This window comes from Seriola dumerili, unplaced genomic scaffold (assembly GCF_002260705.1).
Source record: "Seriola dumerili isolate Sdu_G_001 unplaced genomic scaffold, Sdu_1.0 BDQW01000362.1, whole genome shotgun sequence".
Taxonomy (NCBI): domain Eukaryota; kingdom Metazoa; phylum Chordata; class Actinopteri; order Carangiformes; family Carangidae; genus Seriola; species Seriola dumerili.
Genome location: NW_019174617.1, coordinates 323,855 through 341,194, shown reverse-complemented (window position 1 = coordinate 341,194; position 17,340 = coordinate 323,855). Strand labels below are relative to the sequence as shown.

Here is a 17,340-nt window from a genome sequence, read left to right as displayed (position 1 = left end):
TTCCAAATGCCACCATGACCAATGTAAAAATGTCCTATTAGTCATAGGTGGGGTGTTATTACTGTCCTATTACTATAAATAATAGCATTGATTCTCTCCATGGACCATGATTAATTCTTTCGTTTGACCTCAGACGAAACTTTCCATGAGCCATGAGCCAAGTCATGGTTTTCTGTCTCTTCCCCTCCTTCATACCTCCTTGTTGCAGAACAAGTTTGTCAGGATTTTTTTTTTTTTTTTACTCTAACCTTGCTGTTCATTTGAATGCAAACCAGGCAGCACAGTGAAGGACCTGCCTGCACTTTGCACTTCCTGGTATAGTATCTCCCCTGGTCGCTCCTCCCTGCCCGCCTGCCTGAATTACTCGGCACACACAATAGATTTTAGACGCTGCAAACAGGAGCGGCCGTGGAGATCTATTTTCACCTCTTTCATGCACTTTGAACAAAGTTATAAAAGAGAGAGAGGCGCACGATAGGTGTTGTCACTTCCAGCTTCTTATAAAGTGTGACAGAACTTCTTTCTCAGGAATTATTAATAAGCTGACAGGCGGGAGCCTAACAAACAATAAAAACAATACAATACAAATGATGCCTCAGTGGTGTCACGTTAATTCATGATTTAAGTAAGTCACCTCATCAGACAGGTATTCAGACAACAAGCTGTCACCTCCAGGATCTGATGAGTCTCCAGGGCTAGAAAGGCCGTGGGGCGGATGTTTACACTCCTTCTGCCGTGTTAAATCTCACCTTAGCTTGGTCTTCAGATACTGAGGCTGAAGTTTGTGAGTGTCAGCTTACAGTGTGGGAAGCTCCCTCTGCCTTTTCACACGTGGCTCAGAGATGGGAGGTGAGGGGGCATGGCGTATGAATCACTGTGGGGAAAAAGCAGAATGAGGAGTGAGCAGAGGCAATACTGAGAGTGAGCAGCGTTCACACGTACATACATTAGAGAGATATGAAGCAGTGTTGCCTCAGGGGTGGGCTGAAGTCGCCCTGTAAATATCTGCCACTGTCATTATCTCACGGTGTCTCCTGTGAAATGAATGAAAAGGACATCAGATACATAAAAGATGACAGAAGTGGAAGAGTGAGTGCACAATCACATTTTAGTACAAGAAGAAAATTACAATGAACAAACAAACCATTTCATCCACAAAAGCACACATGTAATCCAAACTGTGCCTTGAAAGAAAAACTGAATAAAATAACAAACCACACAACAACAATTCACAATAGAACATAAAAAAAATCCAGGATGGACCTTAAAGTAAATTAAAATTGGGAAAGAAGCCACCGTGTATAACAGCCAAGGTACAGCAAAATAAAGCCACACATAATCCATGGAAAAACCTTTAAAAGCAACAACATCTACATTGACAACCACAGACTCTGATACAGTAGTGTGCAAAGTGAGGCTGTCGTAGATTTTAAATGAATGTTTTTTATTGTTAATACTCAGAATCAGTGTGAAGAATTGTTGTTCTTGTTAACTTGGTCACCAGCCTGAGAGGACAGCTTATGTGAATCCTAATAAAGAAATAGCGAATCAGGTGATAATCAGGGCCACAGCAGCTGTTTATTGTTTATTTGCTTCATATTCATAAAAAAATAGTCAAAGAAAAAAAAAAACAACAAAAAAAAGTCACGTGTAGAAATAAAAATCTTTTTTCTTATAAGTGATCAATAATGATAGACTTAGACAAACACTAACAGCGCCCTCTACTGTATTATCACTGTAACATCATATGACTGTGGAATCGTCATAATTCAGCGACAATATATTTCTTCTCTTTAAAGTGACCATAAAGCCGGAAGTTATTTTCTATGTTAAGATGTGATTCTGATAATTATTTGCTAGTTAAAAAAGAAACTGTTTTGTCGTAAGGTAACTATCACATAAAAAAAAAAAAAAAAACCGGAAGTGTTCTCACAGATTGTAAACACATGGCTCCTTGTCGCGTGTGAAGCTCAATGATGCCAAAAGTCTCGGATATAAAGTTTCCAGGAGGATGTAAGACTCTTCCAGAAGGCTTCTGGTCCGCTGTGGATGTGTGGATACAGAAACCCCACGTTGTAAACAAGCGTCTCTGCGGGGCTAAAGAGACGGAGAGGAAAGAGGTGAACGCGGAGGACCTGCTGCACGGTCCCCTCGCGGAACTGTCTCAGGATGTGTTGTCCCTCCTGAGCAGCAGGTTGTCCCCTGCACAGACACACCAGCAGGACAAACCCTGGTGCTCGACGGTCAGGACATTTATTCCCAAAGTGAACAGTTACGGGACAAGCCTGCATAAAGAAGTTGTGCTGAGAGGTGAGAGCTGGACTCATGAATGAAAGTCTCTGTCTCCTCTGTTTCTTTTTCTAAGACACTTTTTGTTTGTCTTCTCTAGACTTTGCCAGACAACAAGTGACCTTCCTTCCCCTGGAGGAGGACGCAGAAGGCCAGGTGTCTCTGAAGAAGAGCAACATCTATCAGATTCAGCTCTGCAGTCAGGACTGTGAGGACTGGTGAGTCTGAAATCACCATCTGTCCCTTACTGAGTGTCTGGAGGACAACATGAGACATCTGACATCATTTATTTACTCATTTATTTTTGTCTGAACACCTTAAGGATCTTTAGTTTTATTAGCTTGGTTTATTATAATACCGTCAGTGTCTGACATCAACAAATATTAGATAATAGGTACTAGAAACAAAAAAATAAATCATCTTTGAGTGGTAATTTCACTTAGATCAATCTAATTAGTTTAAACATTAATTGTAAAGCAGACAAGCAAAAAATAAAAAAGTAGTAGCAATAAAGAAATAATAAAAAAAAAGTACTGAGTCCTCCTCTCAGTGTTACTATTTGTATTAAAGTGCTTCATGTCTTCATTTGGACAAGATTAGTAATAGATAAATTATACTGGTCTACTAAGTACTGAGCTTATTTTTTTACTCAGAAACACAAAAAGCAGATGTTCCTTATGGTTTCTTGTGAAACCTTAATTCACATAAGCTCATATCTCTGACTCCTCTTGGCAAATTAGTGCTGACACATGCAGATGCAGATGATGAAATCTGACACTATAGCCAGAAACGAATTGTCTTAGAGTCTAAAACAAGCACATCAGTAAAGAAATAAAACAACATTTTATCAACAGGTCCTTGGAGCTGCATGTCTTGACTCCAGGCGCCTGGTTCTCTGATGGCGTGGCGTACCCGAAGCTCCCCTGGCTGTCCTCAGATCTGCTGCCTAAACTGGTGCGCTGGGCCACCGAGTGCAAGAGCAGCGAGTTCAAGAGCACCTTGTCTCTGCTGCCGGTGGAAAAGTACAGCCTCGTGTACCAGCAGCTGAAGGAGAAGTACAAGGCCATGGTCAAGGTGGAGAGGGTGGAGGCCTGTCTGTGTGTCTGTCACTCTATATAGTGTGTATAAACTGGGTGTGTAATGTTTTTATTCTCGTGTGCTCTCTAGGTTTGGCCTGAAGTGACAGATCCTGAGAAGTTTGTCTATGAGGATGTTGCCATAGCGACATATCTCCTGGTGGGTTCAAACTGTGTTTCATTGATTTTAGTGGCTCAAATAAACTTGAAGTGGGTCTTGAACATTAATATGTGAAACAACCCTCGTGGCTCATCTGTCTTTTTGCACTTGAGCCAAGTGTACGAACGTGTCCGTGCTTGTTTGTGTGGATGAAAACGACTTTTATCTGTCACATGTTGTCACGTCCTGCAGCCAAAGGTGGGTCAATCAATTTGACTGTGAAAAATGGATTTGACCCAGTAAATCAATCCATGTGTCATGTCAGAGGCAGGTGAAAAGGTGTGAGCAGCAGCAGCAGCAGCAGCAGGTGTCACACTTCAGTTGTAAATTGGGTTTCATTGAAATGATTGAGAGCCCTCGTGATTGTACGCTATTGACGATGCTCCGTCTCTGTGTCGTGCAGGTGCTGTGGGCTGAGGAGCGGGCGGAGAAAGGTCTCACTGGCAGACAGTCCTTTGTGGACCTCGGCTGTGGAAACGGCCTCCTGGTTCACATACTGACCAATGAAGGGGTGAGTTAGAGGCTCCTATGACACAGTAGGTGAGAAGCTTTCTGAAAGGCCACGGAAAGCCAAAGAAAACAACCATAATATACCAACTCTGATGTAGACTGGTGCTTTTAACTGGGCTAAAAATGCTAACAGGATGCATCCACCACCCTCTTTTGAACTTGAAAGGAAATTCAAATTCAGAGGAAAGGTTTATAAATAACAGTTGAATTTACCTTTGAATTGACGACTATTAATCCAGATACACTTACACGTTAAACGCTGGTCCCTCATAGCCAGAGGTCTTTCAATTAGCCAGATCTTCACTCGCCGCTTAATCAATGACATGGGGCTGGCTGGAGCCCAGGTGATGTGGATTCATGGCCCTGAATATATTAAATCCACACTCCCATGTCGCCTTAACGTCCAGTCACAAACTAGGTCAGGTGTAATTGAAATTACACACAGCGGCTGATAGTCAGAGTGTGAATGTGGCTGTGATTAGCCGCTGACCTGACTGTCATGCCATCTTGTGTTGCAGCACCCTGGAAAGGGTATCGACGTTCGGAGGAGGAAGATCTGGGACACGTACGGCCCCCAGACTGTGCTAGAGGTGAGCTGGCTGAGCGTGGAGAAGGCGGATTTTAATTAGTGTTATTATCCATATCATGCGATGGAGGTGTCTTTTCAGCCGGCGTTGCCCCCTCACTGGTATCACTGCTTTATACTTTGAGTAATTGGTTTTTTACTTTTAAATAGATTTAACTATTGATTCTTCCCTTAGTATTAGACAGATAGTTCGGTGCATTTCTGAGTGACCCCCATCTGCTGATGAAGACCATGTCATATGATCAAAAGCTCCAGAAAGAGCTATTAAAGGGACTTTGAAACTTCTTCTTTTGATGTTTCAAACACTGATTTGAGTTATGCAATTTTAAATAGACCAATCTGAATTTTAAAATACACGTCCTTGATGATGGCACAGACTGAACTAGAGCAGAAACAGTCAGTCTGTTAATGAATTAGTTGATCAACAGAAAATGCTTCTGATAATCAATTAACTGCATAACCAATTTTTTAAAGGAAAATGCCTGTAATTAGCTGCTTCCCGCCTCTCAAATGTGAGGATTTCCTGCCTTTGGTGGTGTTATATGGCAGTAACCTGAATATCTCTGTGATTAGAGCCGCATTTTGAAATCATAACCTTGGGCTCTGGGATTTTAGCTTTTTGACTAATTAATTGATTAATGGACAAATATTTAGAAGATTAATTGAGCAGTTCTGAAACAAACAATATCAGCTATTTATTGAGCATTAATGAAGCAGTGATGTTTTTACATCGAGATAACATGGGACAGACAGTGTTGTACTTGTTTTAATGATTGCTACAAACTACAAAAAGAAAATGTCATTTCCACACTGGGGACTAATGTTGAATTCAGACATATTAAACACACATTTACAGGGAAACCTGCCTCCCCCCCCCCCCCCCCCCCCCAACCCAAAAAAAGAATAGCACTGCACTCTCCTCTCTGCCGTGTGGCCTCAGTTGCTCATTTGACAACAAGCTGCTGACTGCTTCCATTTCAGGTCATCTATTATTGACTGATTTTTAGCAGAGCGGACGTGGCTGACCAATCTTTCTCAGCCCCGAGGGGCGAAGTGCTTAGTTTTAAACCTTCATTTGGAAGCTCTCTGAACGTCACAGGCCTCGGTACTCTTAACTTACATCATTTGTAATGTTGGAGGATGGGGGTGTCTGTGGAAAAGAGCAGAATATGAAAGGTTTTATATAAATCCTTAGCTGAATTCACACGACCAACCAGCCCCAAGACAAAAGAAGTTCTCATGAATCCCACATTGACAGGTGTGTGATATATTGAAAGTTTGAGAAGATAAGAAGTTTTCCTTTTAGACAATTCCCATTAAATGATTCAGAATCAAATCATGCCAGTGTACATCCTCCCTGCTCTAAGGCGCTCTCGTGCTCTGTGGGTCTTTGCTATTTCAGGAAAAGGCAATTACTCCCAGTGAGAGCTTCTTATTCCCGGGTGCGGACTGGCTGATTGGGAACCACTCGGACGAACTCACACCGTGGATCCCCGTTATAGCAGCCAGGCGAGTCATCAGCAGACACAATCTCACTCAGCAGCTCAAGTGCCAGCTGATCTCTCCAGTTTGGAATAACATTATGGGCAGAGGGAAGATGTGTGAATATGTGTGAATATGTGTGTGTGTGTGTGTGTGTGTGTGTGTGTGTGTTTGTTCCTGTGCATGTCGGCTCAGTAGTGTGTTTATTAAGACGACCACCTGATGGCGATGTTGAGCCTCAGTCTGAGAAATCCACTTTTCCCCTAATGTAACTACTGATGATAATCTCTTGTAGTGGATTGTTGCTTCCTGTCTGTTGAACAGTTTCTGATCCATGAAAACAGTTGGGAAAATACTTAAATGAGCATAAGCAGGACAGACTGATAATCATCATTGTCTTTGGCACTGAATAAGAATGTCTCATGTACTCTCATGTTGCAGGTCGTCTTACTCCTGCCGCTACTTCGTTCTCCCCTGCTGTTTCTTTGACTTCTATGGAAAATACCAGAGACGCCAGTGCAAGAAGTCTCAGTATAAAGAATACATCGATTTCATCACTGAGGTCAGCCAAGTCAGTGGCTTCAACACTGAAGAGGACTGCCTGAGAATACCGTCTACCAAACGGGTAGGCTTACAGAGTCAGACCTGACCTACATAGATGTGTTTGACTTCTTGTATTTTGAATAAGACATATCTGTAAACATTTGTCTTGTGTGATTTATGTCTTTTATATATATATTTTTTCTTTTATTCTAATCTACATAAGAAGTTTCAAAATATTTTAAAGCAGCAGAGCCCAAGATATCCTGACTTTTAGTCTCTACTGTGAGTCACACTGCAAAATCTCTGGATCCTACAGTTCCCATAATGCAATGTGGTAGCATCTTTTATTGCACACTTCTTGGAATATGCCCAGTTTGCAACTAGGGCTGCAACTAATGATTATTTTCGCAATTGATTAATCTGCCGATTATTTTCGTGATTCATCAAATAATCGTTTAATTCATGAAATGTGAAAAATCGTGACACTAGAATTACTGCTTCACGGTTGTCTGCCTCCGCCACTCAGACTAGTTTCAGGTTACATCCCAGTTTATCCAGAATCACATAAAATATAATCCATTTGTGTGAAATTTTGTCATAATTGCCATGTGAAGTCTTGAGTTGAAGGTTTGATTCTTTAACTTTTGTTGCATGTCATCTCTCTTCATCTATGATTATATACTTTTTCCACTGGTACTTTCCAACAAAGCAGAGATGCCAAGAATAGATATCTTCTTACAAGAAAAGACAGTCTTTTAAGGGAGTCATTAGATCTCTCTGCAATATTATCATAAAATGTCTTCCTGTTCTTCAAACAGGCACAGCTGTGCAGCTGCCTTTTTCCCACCTGAGCCTCATTTAGTATATACAGAAGGAGATAAATCAAGACTCTGTTGTCCCCAAAGGCACGTTTGTTTCATAGCTGGTAGCCATTAATAGCTATGATACACATGGAGATGTAAAATTAACAAGCAGGAATTTACTGTGGTTTTAATGTAGAGGGATCAGTCACAATCAGTTTGCACATAAATGCAAAGGCTGCTGGAGGAGATTCATATTTTTTTGTTTCACACGTGGGAACGATACTGGAAGATGAACATAGAACTATTTCAATGTTTTCCTGAAAGTTTACATTGTTTTAATGGTTCACGAGTGACAGTGATTGTCTGAAAAAATAATTCAGTTATTTTCCCTGAAAATCAGATATATCCAAATATCCAAAATTATTATTGTGTTATTGTTATGTCGCCATAATTCTGTTGTTTTCTTACGAATTGAATATAAGTGAGTCACTACGTTGTAATTTCTGCGTTGAGTTTCTGGTTTTACAGATTCAGGCCTCAGCACCCATGGGAGTCATCCTGACATTCAGCCTTTTCTCTCTGCAGGTGTGTTTGGTAGGAAAGTCGAGAAGCTACCAGCTACGTGATGAGGCCGAGGCAGAGCGACGGAGAGCTCATTACGTCCAGAGGCGACAGACCACACCCGGGGTCACAATTCAATGGTCAGTCATCGGAAATGATGGGCATTGTTGCCACGGGAACGCAGACAGTGACAGGACCCCCAGAAGCAGCTGGGGAGCCGGGTTCCAGCCCAGAGACAGGGTTGAAATGGTTCGAAACTGCGCTGCTCTCCCCCGGGACTTTGTTGACGGCGTTGTCCTGCAGGTTGCTAATGCTCTTCTGGGAATGACTGTGGATGACGGCGGGGGGTCCTCCGCTGACTGGAACCGAGGAGGTAAGCCACAACACAACAACAGCCACAAAGCATCAGAGATAAACAAATAAATCAGTCTCCCTGGACGTGAGCTGCTAGCGAAGTGGTGAACGGGTTCAGATTAAATTCAGAGGAGGACACATTATCTGTACAGTGTGCAGAGATTAGGATCAGAGAAGTAGGGAAGTTGAATAAAAAGGATGTTTTCAATGTTTTCAAGATGGCTGACGACACTGCTTAACAGCTATAAAGCTTTTAATGCCTTCATTTTAGGCCTTTAAAGTTGTTTTTCCCAAATGATTAAATTGATAAAACTTAAAGAATGCTGATACATCTCACGACAAAATGTGTTAACTAGCTTTCTAGTAACTAGTCGTGTGTCTCTGTTTTGCTAAATGTCTGTCCTCCTACCATTAATATTTATACTGAAATCTATATTAAAAAGAAATATATTACAATTTAATCCACTGTATGCGATTTAAAGGAAACACAAATAACATGAATACCAGATGGTAGCTGCTGAGATCTGCTAAGCTAGTCATGTTATTTTTTAGCAGCGTACAGTATGATATTTTTTATGCTAAGCTAGGCTAACCAGCTGCAGGTTGTAGCCTTGTGTTGATCTTCTATTGCTCTGAAAGTGAATAAGCATATTTTCCAAAATGTCAAACTGTTCCTTTAACTCAGTTTTGGCCAAACATGCGGTGCCTGTGTTTGGCCTTTGTAGGGCAGGATAGATGTAACCCGAACAACTCCAAAACAACACGCATGAATCACTTCTCACATTTCCTGTCAGTACCTTAAAATATATTTCAAGCTGCTTTGTCGCACGTTGGCAACATCTGAAGCCTGAGCCTCATGTCTGATCCCTCCTCCATCATCCCATCTAACCCCCCGACCTCTCTCGGCACCACCCTGTCCCCTCTCGCCATCACTTGGCGGGGCCCTCGGGACCCAGAGCGACGCCGCTTTGAACTCTGTATCTCACCCTCTGCCAGCCACTTCCTGCACCGCACGGCACAGAGAGTGCCACGCGCCGCATCACACACACACACACACACACACACACACACACACATATACACACTGTTTCACTCAGCCGCCACCAACGCATCACCTTTGTCGACACCTGTGCACCCCCGCTGCCACGCGGACACACACCATATGAATGAGATAAGGAGATGAAGACTACTGTGATTAAAACAGAATATGCTCTGTCAGGATGTCAGTGCTGAAATTAGAGATAGAAAATATGAGGCAGAGCGAATAAAGGGAGAGTGTAACTCTGTATAGAGATGACTGGATGAATAATGCACCACTATCTATGATTTATGCATGAGTATGCATTTGTATTGAGGTATTCCTACCAGTTATCTGCTGTGTAAGAACAAAGGGTAAATTCAGGCAAAGCCAGCCTGTGTTGAATAGATCCAGGAGTGTCTCAGAGTCTTCGAAAAGCCTTTGAGATTCACTTTCTCTCCATCTTTAGTGCATCTTCAAAGAGTCTGATGATTATTGATATTATAATCATTAAAATTTCGATATTAAAATGATACCGCAGGAGAATTTTGGTTATATAGCTTATATAGTTACAGTTGCTCCTGATTACAGATTTGTCAAACACACACGTAGCTCATAAACTAACAGGATGCATTTAAAAGCGTATAAAAAAAAAAAAGAACTAATCGTTTGAGCCTGCGGATTTGACCCATTTGCCCAAATAAATATTTATTGTTGGATATGTTCATCAGCCAGTGGAAGTGACAAATTGAAGCGTTAATAAAACTCACAGAAAGGGTTTTTGGACGTATGTGTAAAGTACTGTTGTCTGCAGCTGAGTCTCAGGAACTATTGAAAGGACTCACGTATCAGAAGTTGGCAATGAAAGCTTTGCCAGATTCTTAGGCTCGTTTACTCCTTCATGAGCCGCTTTCTGACTTTTCTATATATTGACTTTATTCTACTAATCAAACCTATATTGGAAACGATACCAGCCCTGCTGCTGTTACTTAGCATGATGTCTGTGATGTATAGCTCACTGGGGGTTTTGAGCAGTTCATGTGTGAACGTGTGAATCTTGTGACTTTAGCTATGAGTCAGGTTACTAACTCATGCATGCTGTACTGCTGACTGGGCTCATGTAGTTATGTAATCGCGCTGAGAGCGAAAGTAGCTGTACATCTGACACGCATGACATCCCGCAACGCTGAACCTCAAATCAGTCAAGTGTCCTTTTGGCAGAGGAGAGTTGGTGCGGTCGAATATTCACAGAACATATGATGTAAATGTTCTTTACACTGTTGTGGCGTGTGTGAAGCAGCATAGAAGAGGGAGTGGGTGAAAGTGTGTTATTAACAGGTGGGCGCCTCCCATCGCACTTTAGGCCCACAGTCCTCCAGCAGACCCGGCAGTAGGTTGTGCTTCTCCATCATCATCATCATCATCATCATCATCACCTGCAAGGTTGATTTGAGCTGCGTTCACCTGCACTAAAATCAGACTTGTACATTCAGATTACACCTCACTTATAATGCTGTCGCTGTAAACACGAATTCTGTTCCTGCAATTCACATTTCTGATTGAGAGGTCTGTGATTCTTTCATCAAGTTAGGCTGCAATTAGAGCTTTTCATTATCGATTAATTGTTTAGTTTAAAATAGTGTTAATAGTCACAGTTTGACATATGCAGGCTGCTTGCGTTGCCCAACCAACAATCCACAATCCAAATATATCAATTCTATTGTCATGTCAGACAATGAAAACCAGGAAGTAATCACACTTGAGAAGTACAAGTGGAATATTTGCTTGATTGAACTATTATTGTTATTAATATAAGTGTACTGATAACAGTGTACTGATGCCCAACCTTTCTGGCTTGTGACCCTTTGAAGACAAGCATACAGCTGTGAGCTGTGAGAAATTCAACCGAACCAACCAACTAATGTTCCCCTCCCAGACTGTTTTCATTATAAGAGTTTCTAGAGTCTTGAAGAAATAAAACTCTCCAGTATTTTACAAGATCAGAAAAAAAAAAAGGTGTAGCAGAAACGTGTTATTTCCTCTTCTTTCTCCGTTGGGATGGTTCCGACTTCGGCCTCGGTAAAGATGGCAGGACTCCATTACTATTTAATATTCTATTTTTAAACATTTCCAGGTTTCGGAAAGATAATAAAATGGAAATATGAGTGATCCTATGTTACAGTTGTGCTCTTGGTATGGCTGATGAAAATGATCCTTTCAAATGTTTTATTCATCACTCAGCAATTTCAGAGCTAATCTTTTTCCACTCAGCCTGATTCTGAATTGGCTTGAGCAGCAAAAACAATCCTCCACAACAAGCAATCAGGCGCTGGCCATCTTTTGCACGGGCACATTCAACTCCAACTGAGCGTCAAGCTGAGCCATTAATAATTGTCTACGCCTGGTTTTAGTCCAAACAGATTCTACTCTGTCAATACTGCCCTTCTCCCATTAATCCCCATTAACATTGTAGGCAGTAAAGGGCAGCTTTAAACGGTGTATTGATATTATATTAAGGCCTGGAGCTCCCTGGCGTCTGGTTCTGTGGGACGGCAGTCTGCCCAGTTTCACACCCTGCAGCACAGGACTGTGTTTGGCTGTGCGAGTGTCTGCGAATGTGGGAGTGTGTCGCATATTTTAGGGATTAATGCAGCAATTTGACCAGCTCAATTTGGGCTGTATTTGGGTGGACAATATGTTTTTTGATGAATTTTTGTGGCAGAAAAACAGAATTGAAAACCATCATGCTGTAGCTCGGTTGTAATTCACTTTGAATAAACTAAAACCTAAATAGAAGATTTATTCCTTTGACCAACTGATCTCAGATCAGAGGCACAGACAATATATGAAATTCTCTTACATCCACCGATCTCTAAGCCAACAGGGATTGCCTGAAGTGCCACCAGAGATTTGGTGCAAAAGTACAATGAAGATCGCATTAAGATGTCTGTGGATTTGGGTCAAATATTGCTATGAAACAACACAACGGAGCATTAGAAATCCTGTGGTGTGTCCCTCTCCAATATGTCAGAGAAAAGAGGAGGAAGATTGTCATTTGTACAAACCAAAGGTCAGCCCTGATTGAATTCTCTTGCGGGGGAAAAAGGGCAGAGCCAGAAATACAGACAAAAATCATGAAACGGAGCCCAAAGGCGTGGTGCTGTGAACAGAAACGTGTACGTCATGTATCGGCTTACGATTCACTAAACTCAGAGCTTAGGATTTTGTGTATTTCAATATCCCCCTTTCTCCTTTTTTTGCTCTTTGGTATCTAAAATTACTGTCCCAGTGGGGGAGTGACGACAATGACTCATGCTCTCAAACGGCCGGTGGGAGATGCAGCGGTGAAATGCATGCTGGTTGCTCTGACAGCTTGTTGGAGCAGCTTTAATTGAGCACACTTCACAGCCCTGACTAACACTGAAACACTGAGACAGTGACTGAGGTGTTTTTTTTTTTTCCTTCACTTGCTGGCTGTAAAATGTTCTGTATATAGCACTAATCACCCTTTCACTCCTGGAACATTTTCGCTGAGAGGATGTCACACCGCAGTTATGGCTCTGCCTCTCCCAAAACAACTGGTGGCATCGACTCGAGCCAATCAGCTGTATCGGATGCTCCTTTTTTTTTTTTCTTTTTCTTTTTTTTTTTTTTTTTTTTCAGAGTGTAATGATGGATAAAAATTATTTCTGTGCATGCCTGAAGCCGTGTGGTAATATATTGATGAATGTAAGGTCGATAGACCTCCTTCTGCTCTTTTGTCACGCTTATCTTTCATCCTTCCCCTCCCCCTCCTCCCTCCTCTTCAGGCAGCCTCTCTGTGAGCGAGGTCGCCGGCCTGTTGGAGCAGGAAACCCTGCAGCTCCTGAAGAAGGAGTGTGGAGGCCTCCAGACGCTGCTCAAGAACAACCATCAAGTCTTCAGAGGTAGTCTGACTGCGTGCTTTTCTACATCTTCATGAATAGTTCACAAAGAGCCTATTTTTCCAACATTACTATTTACTGAACTCTTCACTGAAAATGCAGAATAATAGAAAAACTACTTTAACCAAAAAATAAATAAATAAATAAACTTGAGGTCACTTACCAGCTTTTTCTCCCACATCTCACAACCTCCATCAGCACACAGAGCTTGCTCAGTTGTCATGGAGATGACTAATATTTCCAAGGCCAAGAATGAGCTTCTTAGGAAACGTAGTTTATTCAACAAGTACATTGGAGACATTTTCCCTCATTTTTTTCCACTATTGGTATTAAACCAGTGCCAGTGAACTAGATACAAAAGAATAGATGAGAAACAAACAAAAAAAAACTCTGTACCAAGAAAATGGCTTTAATATTCAATGATATACCATTTTCTCAGTTTCCAAACTTAAATCTCTCATTTTGAAAATAAATTGTTTTTTATTTCTTTATTAGACCAAGTGATACAGAAAGTGAGAGGCTTGCTGTTTTTTTTGTTTTTTTTTTTTAAATATAATTTTATTTTTTAACCACTCTACATTTCAAAATGTTCTTTCAAAGATATCCTCAGTGTCACTCAACATAAACACACAGGCAGCTCCTGAATAACTTAACAAGACTGTAGGTTTTTGTTATGTCCATAAATTTTTATTCTTTCAACTTGAGAAGTGAGAATTTTTTTTTTTTTCACCAGTTTCCTATGGTGAATGGTCCATGGGCCTCTGATGTTGTTGCCATGGAGGAGAAGCCAGAAACAGGCTCAAACAAAACACCTTAGTTACTGAATTCCTTCAACATCAACCGAGTGCCCGAAAATGATGCACCTCTGTAATTCTGGTGACGCCTGCAGTGACGTCTCGTGCTGGGGTCCGGGCCTATGGGGACCTATGTCACATGTCGTTCCCTCAATCTCACTTCAATTTGTGTCATCTCTCTACTGTCTCCTAATAGTAACAATAATAAAGACATAAAATGTCTCCATCCCCCCCGTGAAAGGAAGATATTTGCGAACACAGTTGCTCATCTTTTGTATTGATGATTCAACCAGGAGAGTTTCAAGCCTTAGCGTGCTCCAACTGTCATCTGTCGTTATTATTATGCAAAACAGGTTGTTTACTTCTGGAACTCAGGATGCCTGAAATAACTCCTCCACTTCACTACTCTATAGGAACAGATTTATTTTTAAGTTTTGGAAGAAGCACTTTATTGTGAAGAGGTCTTGAAACTTCTTGTCGCTCCTTCTCTTTCAGTGGAAGGAGGGAGGGTGTATATAAGAGACTGGCGGGACAGGAAGTCATCCAGGGCGGATACCAAGAGGAAGCCCGTTGCTCCTGGCGCCCTGAAAACTCGTCCCTGCTGGTTTCACACCCACCACCCTCAGGGCTGCCCTCTGCAGGCTGAACACTGCGCCTTCGCCCACGGACCTGATGACCTCCGACCCTCAACCAGACCTCTGAAGAAGATAAAAAATGATGCCTCCTGATTGGAGTATTCATCCTGGACACTTTATTTATTATTCATTTGTTTTTTAACTTGCTCCCAACAATAAATGGACCCCTGAGTTAAATAGTGGTGAGTAACTAGATTTCGAATTAACAGTAAACGCTCCATCCATCAATAGTTGAACCTGGTGTGAAAAACTCCCCATGTCCACTCCTGCAGCCACAGAGAGAGAGAGAGAGAGAGAGAGAGAGAGGATTACCTCCGAGCAGTGTGAGTTTTATTGATGCGATGTTACATCATTTCTGGGAATTGAGGTCTTGAAATTTCACAGCGTCCTCTCTCTTCTGTGTGAGACCTGCCAAAATGTGATGCTTCCTGGTGCAGCTTAAGGTTTCCAGTGTTGGAGCTCGCTGCCACCTCTGGGTTATCTGCCGGAATTTAATTTCAAAGGATTCTCAGGCCTTTATATTTACTTATTTAAGAAGTGGACTTTTATAAGGTTCAGATATCCACACTTAATGTATCTCAAATGGATTTCAAGCAGCATCTTTGTATTTATTTGGAGATTATGAAGAATCAGTTATGGATTTTTTTTTTTTTTAACCATTTTTCTTCTAGCTGAGGGGTTTGCAAAGTATTTTTCAACTTTTACCTCAAGTGCACCAATACTTTAAAAGCCTCTGTATATTTATAGTTTTTACCTCTGCACTTCACTTAGACATTTACTTCACCTCAGTCAGGTACTTTGAGGTTCACAGACAGGGCGGTGGATGAAGACCGGACAGCATTTGAACAAAGTAAATGTTAGTGGTATGAATTATTTGTTGGCAGGAGTTGAGGGGCGAGCTGCATGTCGTCCCCTCTGGACGGGCGTTCACTGTTGTGCCTCTCTAACGCAGTTGGCCGTCACCCTGTGGCTCAAATGTCAAAGACGGCCAGGCCCGCCCAGGGACTGCAGCGAGGCGATGAGAGGAGCCTCCTGGGGGGGTTTGTTTGTTTATGTGACAGACAATAATCAGACTATTGATGCAATAAAGCACGAGGACAGACAATTTAAGTCCATCAAATACTGCAGTCACATACTTGACCACACATGACGTGACAAAGGAGATTTGCTTTGTAGCATCATTTTCATCATGTTTAATCATGTTTAACAATGTGACGGTTGCAAGTTTATGACATTAAGTCATCACCTGACATTTAAGCCTTAAAACTTAAAGGGTCGGCTCACCCAAATTCTGAAAAAAAAATTCTCGATTCTTATGGAAGTCCATTTATGCCAGGCAAAGGAAAACAGATGAAATATTAACTAGGTCAAAAGTATGAAATACTATTTTACTTGTCATATTTTTTGACTTAACATCTCATAATTTTGATTTGAAAAGACTGTTTTGAACATCTTAGCTTATATTTTTGATTTTGTATGTTACAATGTTGATTAATTAAGTCATAATTTTGACTAATTCATTCATAATCTTAACTTAGTGTCTCATAATAGTCGCGTAATATGTCGGTATATCTTGGTATCTTATCATTTTGAATCAAATAGTCTAAACTCTGACTAATAGCTTTGACTTGGTATGTAACTAATTGAGACTTACTATGCCCACTTATAATTATCTCATAGTTTGGACCATCATTATTGTGACTGAGAAAGTAAAAGTTCTGACTCATATCTCTGGCTTACAATGAGTATTTTAATGCTCCTGACATTATGAAACTTACAGTACTTGACAATTAATTTACTGAAAGGGGGGAAAAAAAATCTTTTTCTTTTTGTATTTTTATATGAACTGACCCTTTAAAAGCAACTGCATTAATCCACAACACAAGACCAAATGAACATGAACCAAGATCACCGTCTCAGGTAGCAGCTGGGTCTTGTACGCTGCAGTGTATAAATCCATACAGTGGCTGAAAGGGACATCCTAAGGTTTGTTACGTAGCAGACTGGACCCCCCCCACCCTGTATCCCCTGGAGCTCGATGGCTGTGTCCTTGAATATTGATGAAGGCGTACATGTGATGAAAGGCCATTTAGACAGAACGGCTTCAGCTGTGATGGACAGAAACTATAGAGGAGCTGAAAGTGAAACACTGACAGTGTGGTTGTGTTGTGACAGGCAGCACTCAGTCATAATGTGCACAGCTATGTGTGGGTTTTAATGACCTGTTTAAATCATTTCTCTCCCCCTCTCTTGGGCTCCCCACCCCACCCCCCCATCCCCCAAAAACCCCTCCCCCATGTCATCATGCTTCCTGGAAGGAATCAATTCATGAAAATACTCCTGCTGCTCCGGGTCTGCAAAGATCATCCAAACCAATCGACCTGCTGCCCTACATTTAACTGCCGAGGAGTGTGACGTGGCCAGGGAGCGGAGGCGTTCACCTGGCCACTCACACACGCCACACACATTTGCAGACGCTCTCGTCGTGACCTTTGGACCCCAGCCATTTCTGACCGCTGTCCAATAAGCCATCATGATGACTCTGTTTATGCCCCCCCCCCCCCCCCACTCTGCCCGGAGGAAACCAGAGGAGAAGATCCAGAGCA

The 17,340-nt window shown here is 41.7% G+C and overlaps 1 protein-coding gene across 1 annotated transcript; it reads left to right on the top strand.

Moving 5' to 3' along the window:
- The first annotated feature begins 1,944 nt into the window (after window positions 1-1,944).
- Window positions 1,945-15,366, top strand: trmt44 (tRNA methyltransferase 44 homolog). The gene is made up of 11 exons (XM_022760767.1): window positions 1,945-2,310; window positions 2,390-2,507; window positions 3,144-3,363; window positions 3,457-3,525; window positions 3,929-4,036; window positions 4,554-4,625; window positions 6,024-6,130; window positions 6,545-6,728; window positions 8,035-8,383; window positions 13,192-13,308; window positions 14,595-15,366. The coding sequence occupies exons 1-11, from the start codon at window positions 1,974-1,976 to the stop codon at window positions 14,825-14,827; spliced, it is 1,914 nt and encodes a 637-aa protein (XP_022616488.1). The 5' UTR covers window positions 1,945-1,973; the 3' UTR covers window positions 14,828-15,366.
- The last annotated feature ends 1,974 nt before the right edge of the window (window positions 15,367-17,340 follow it).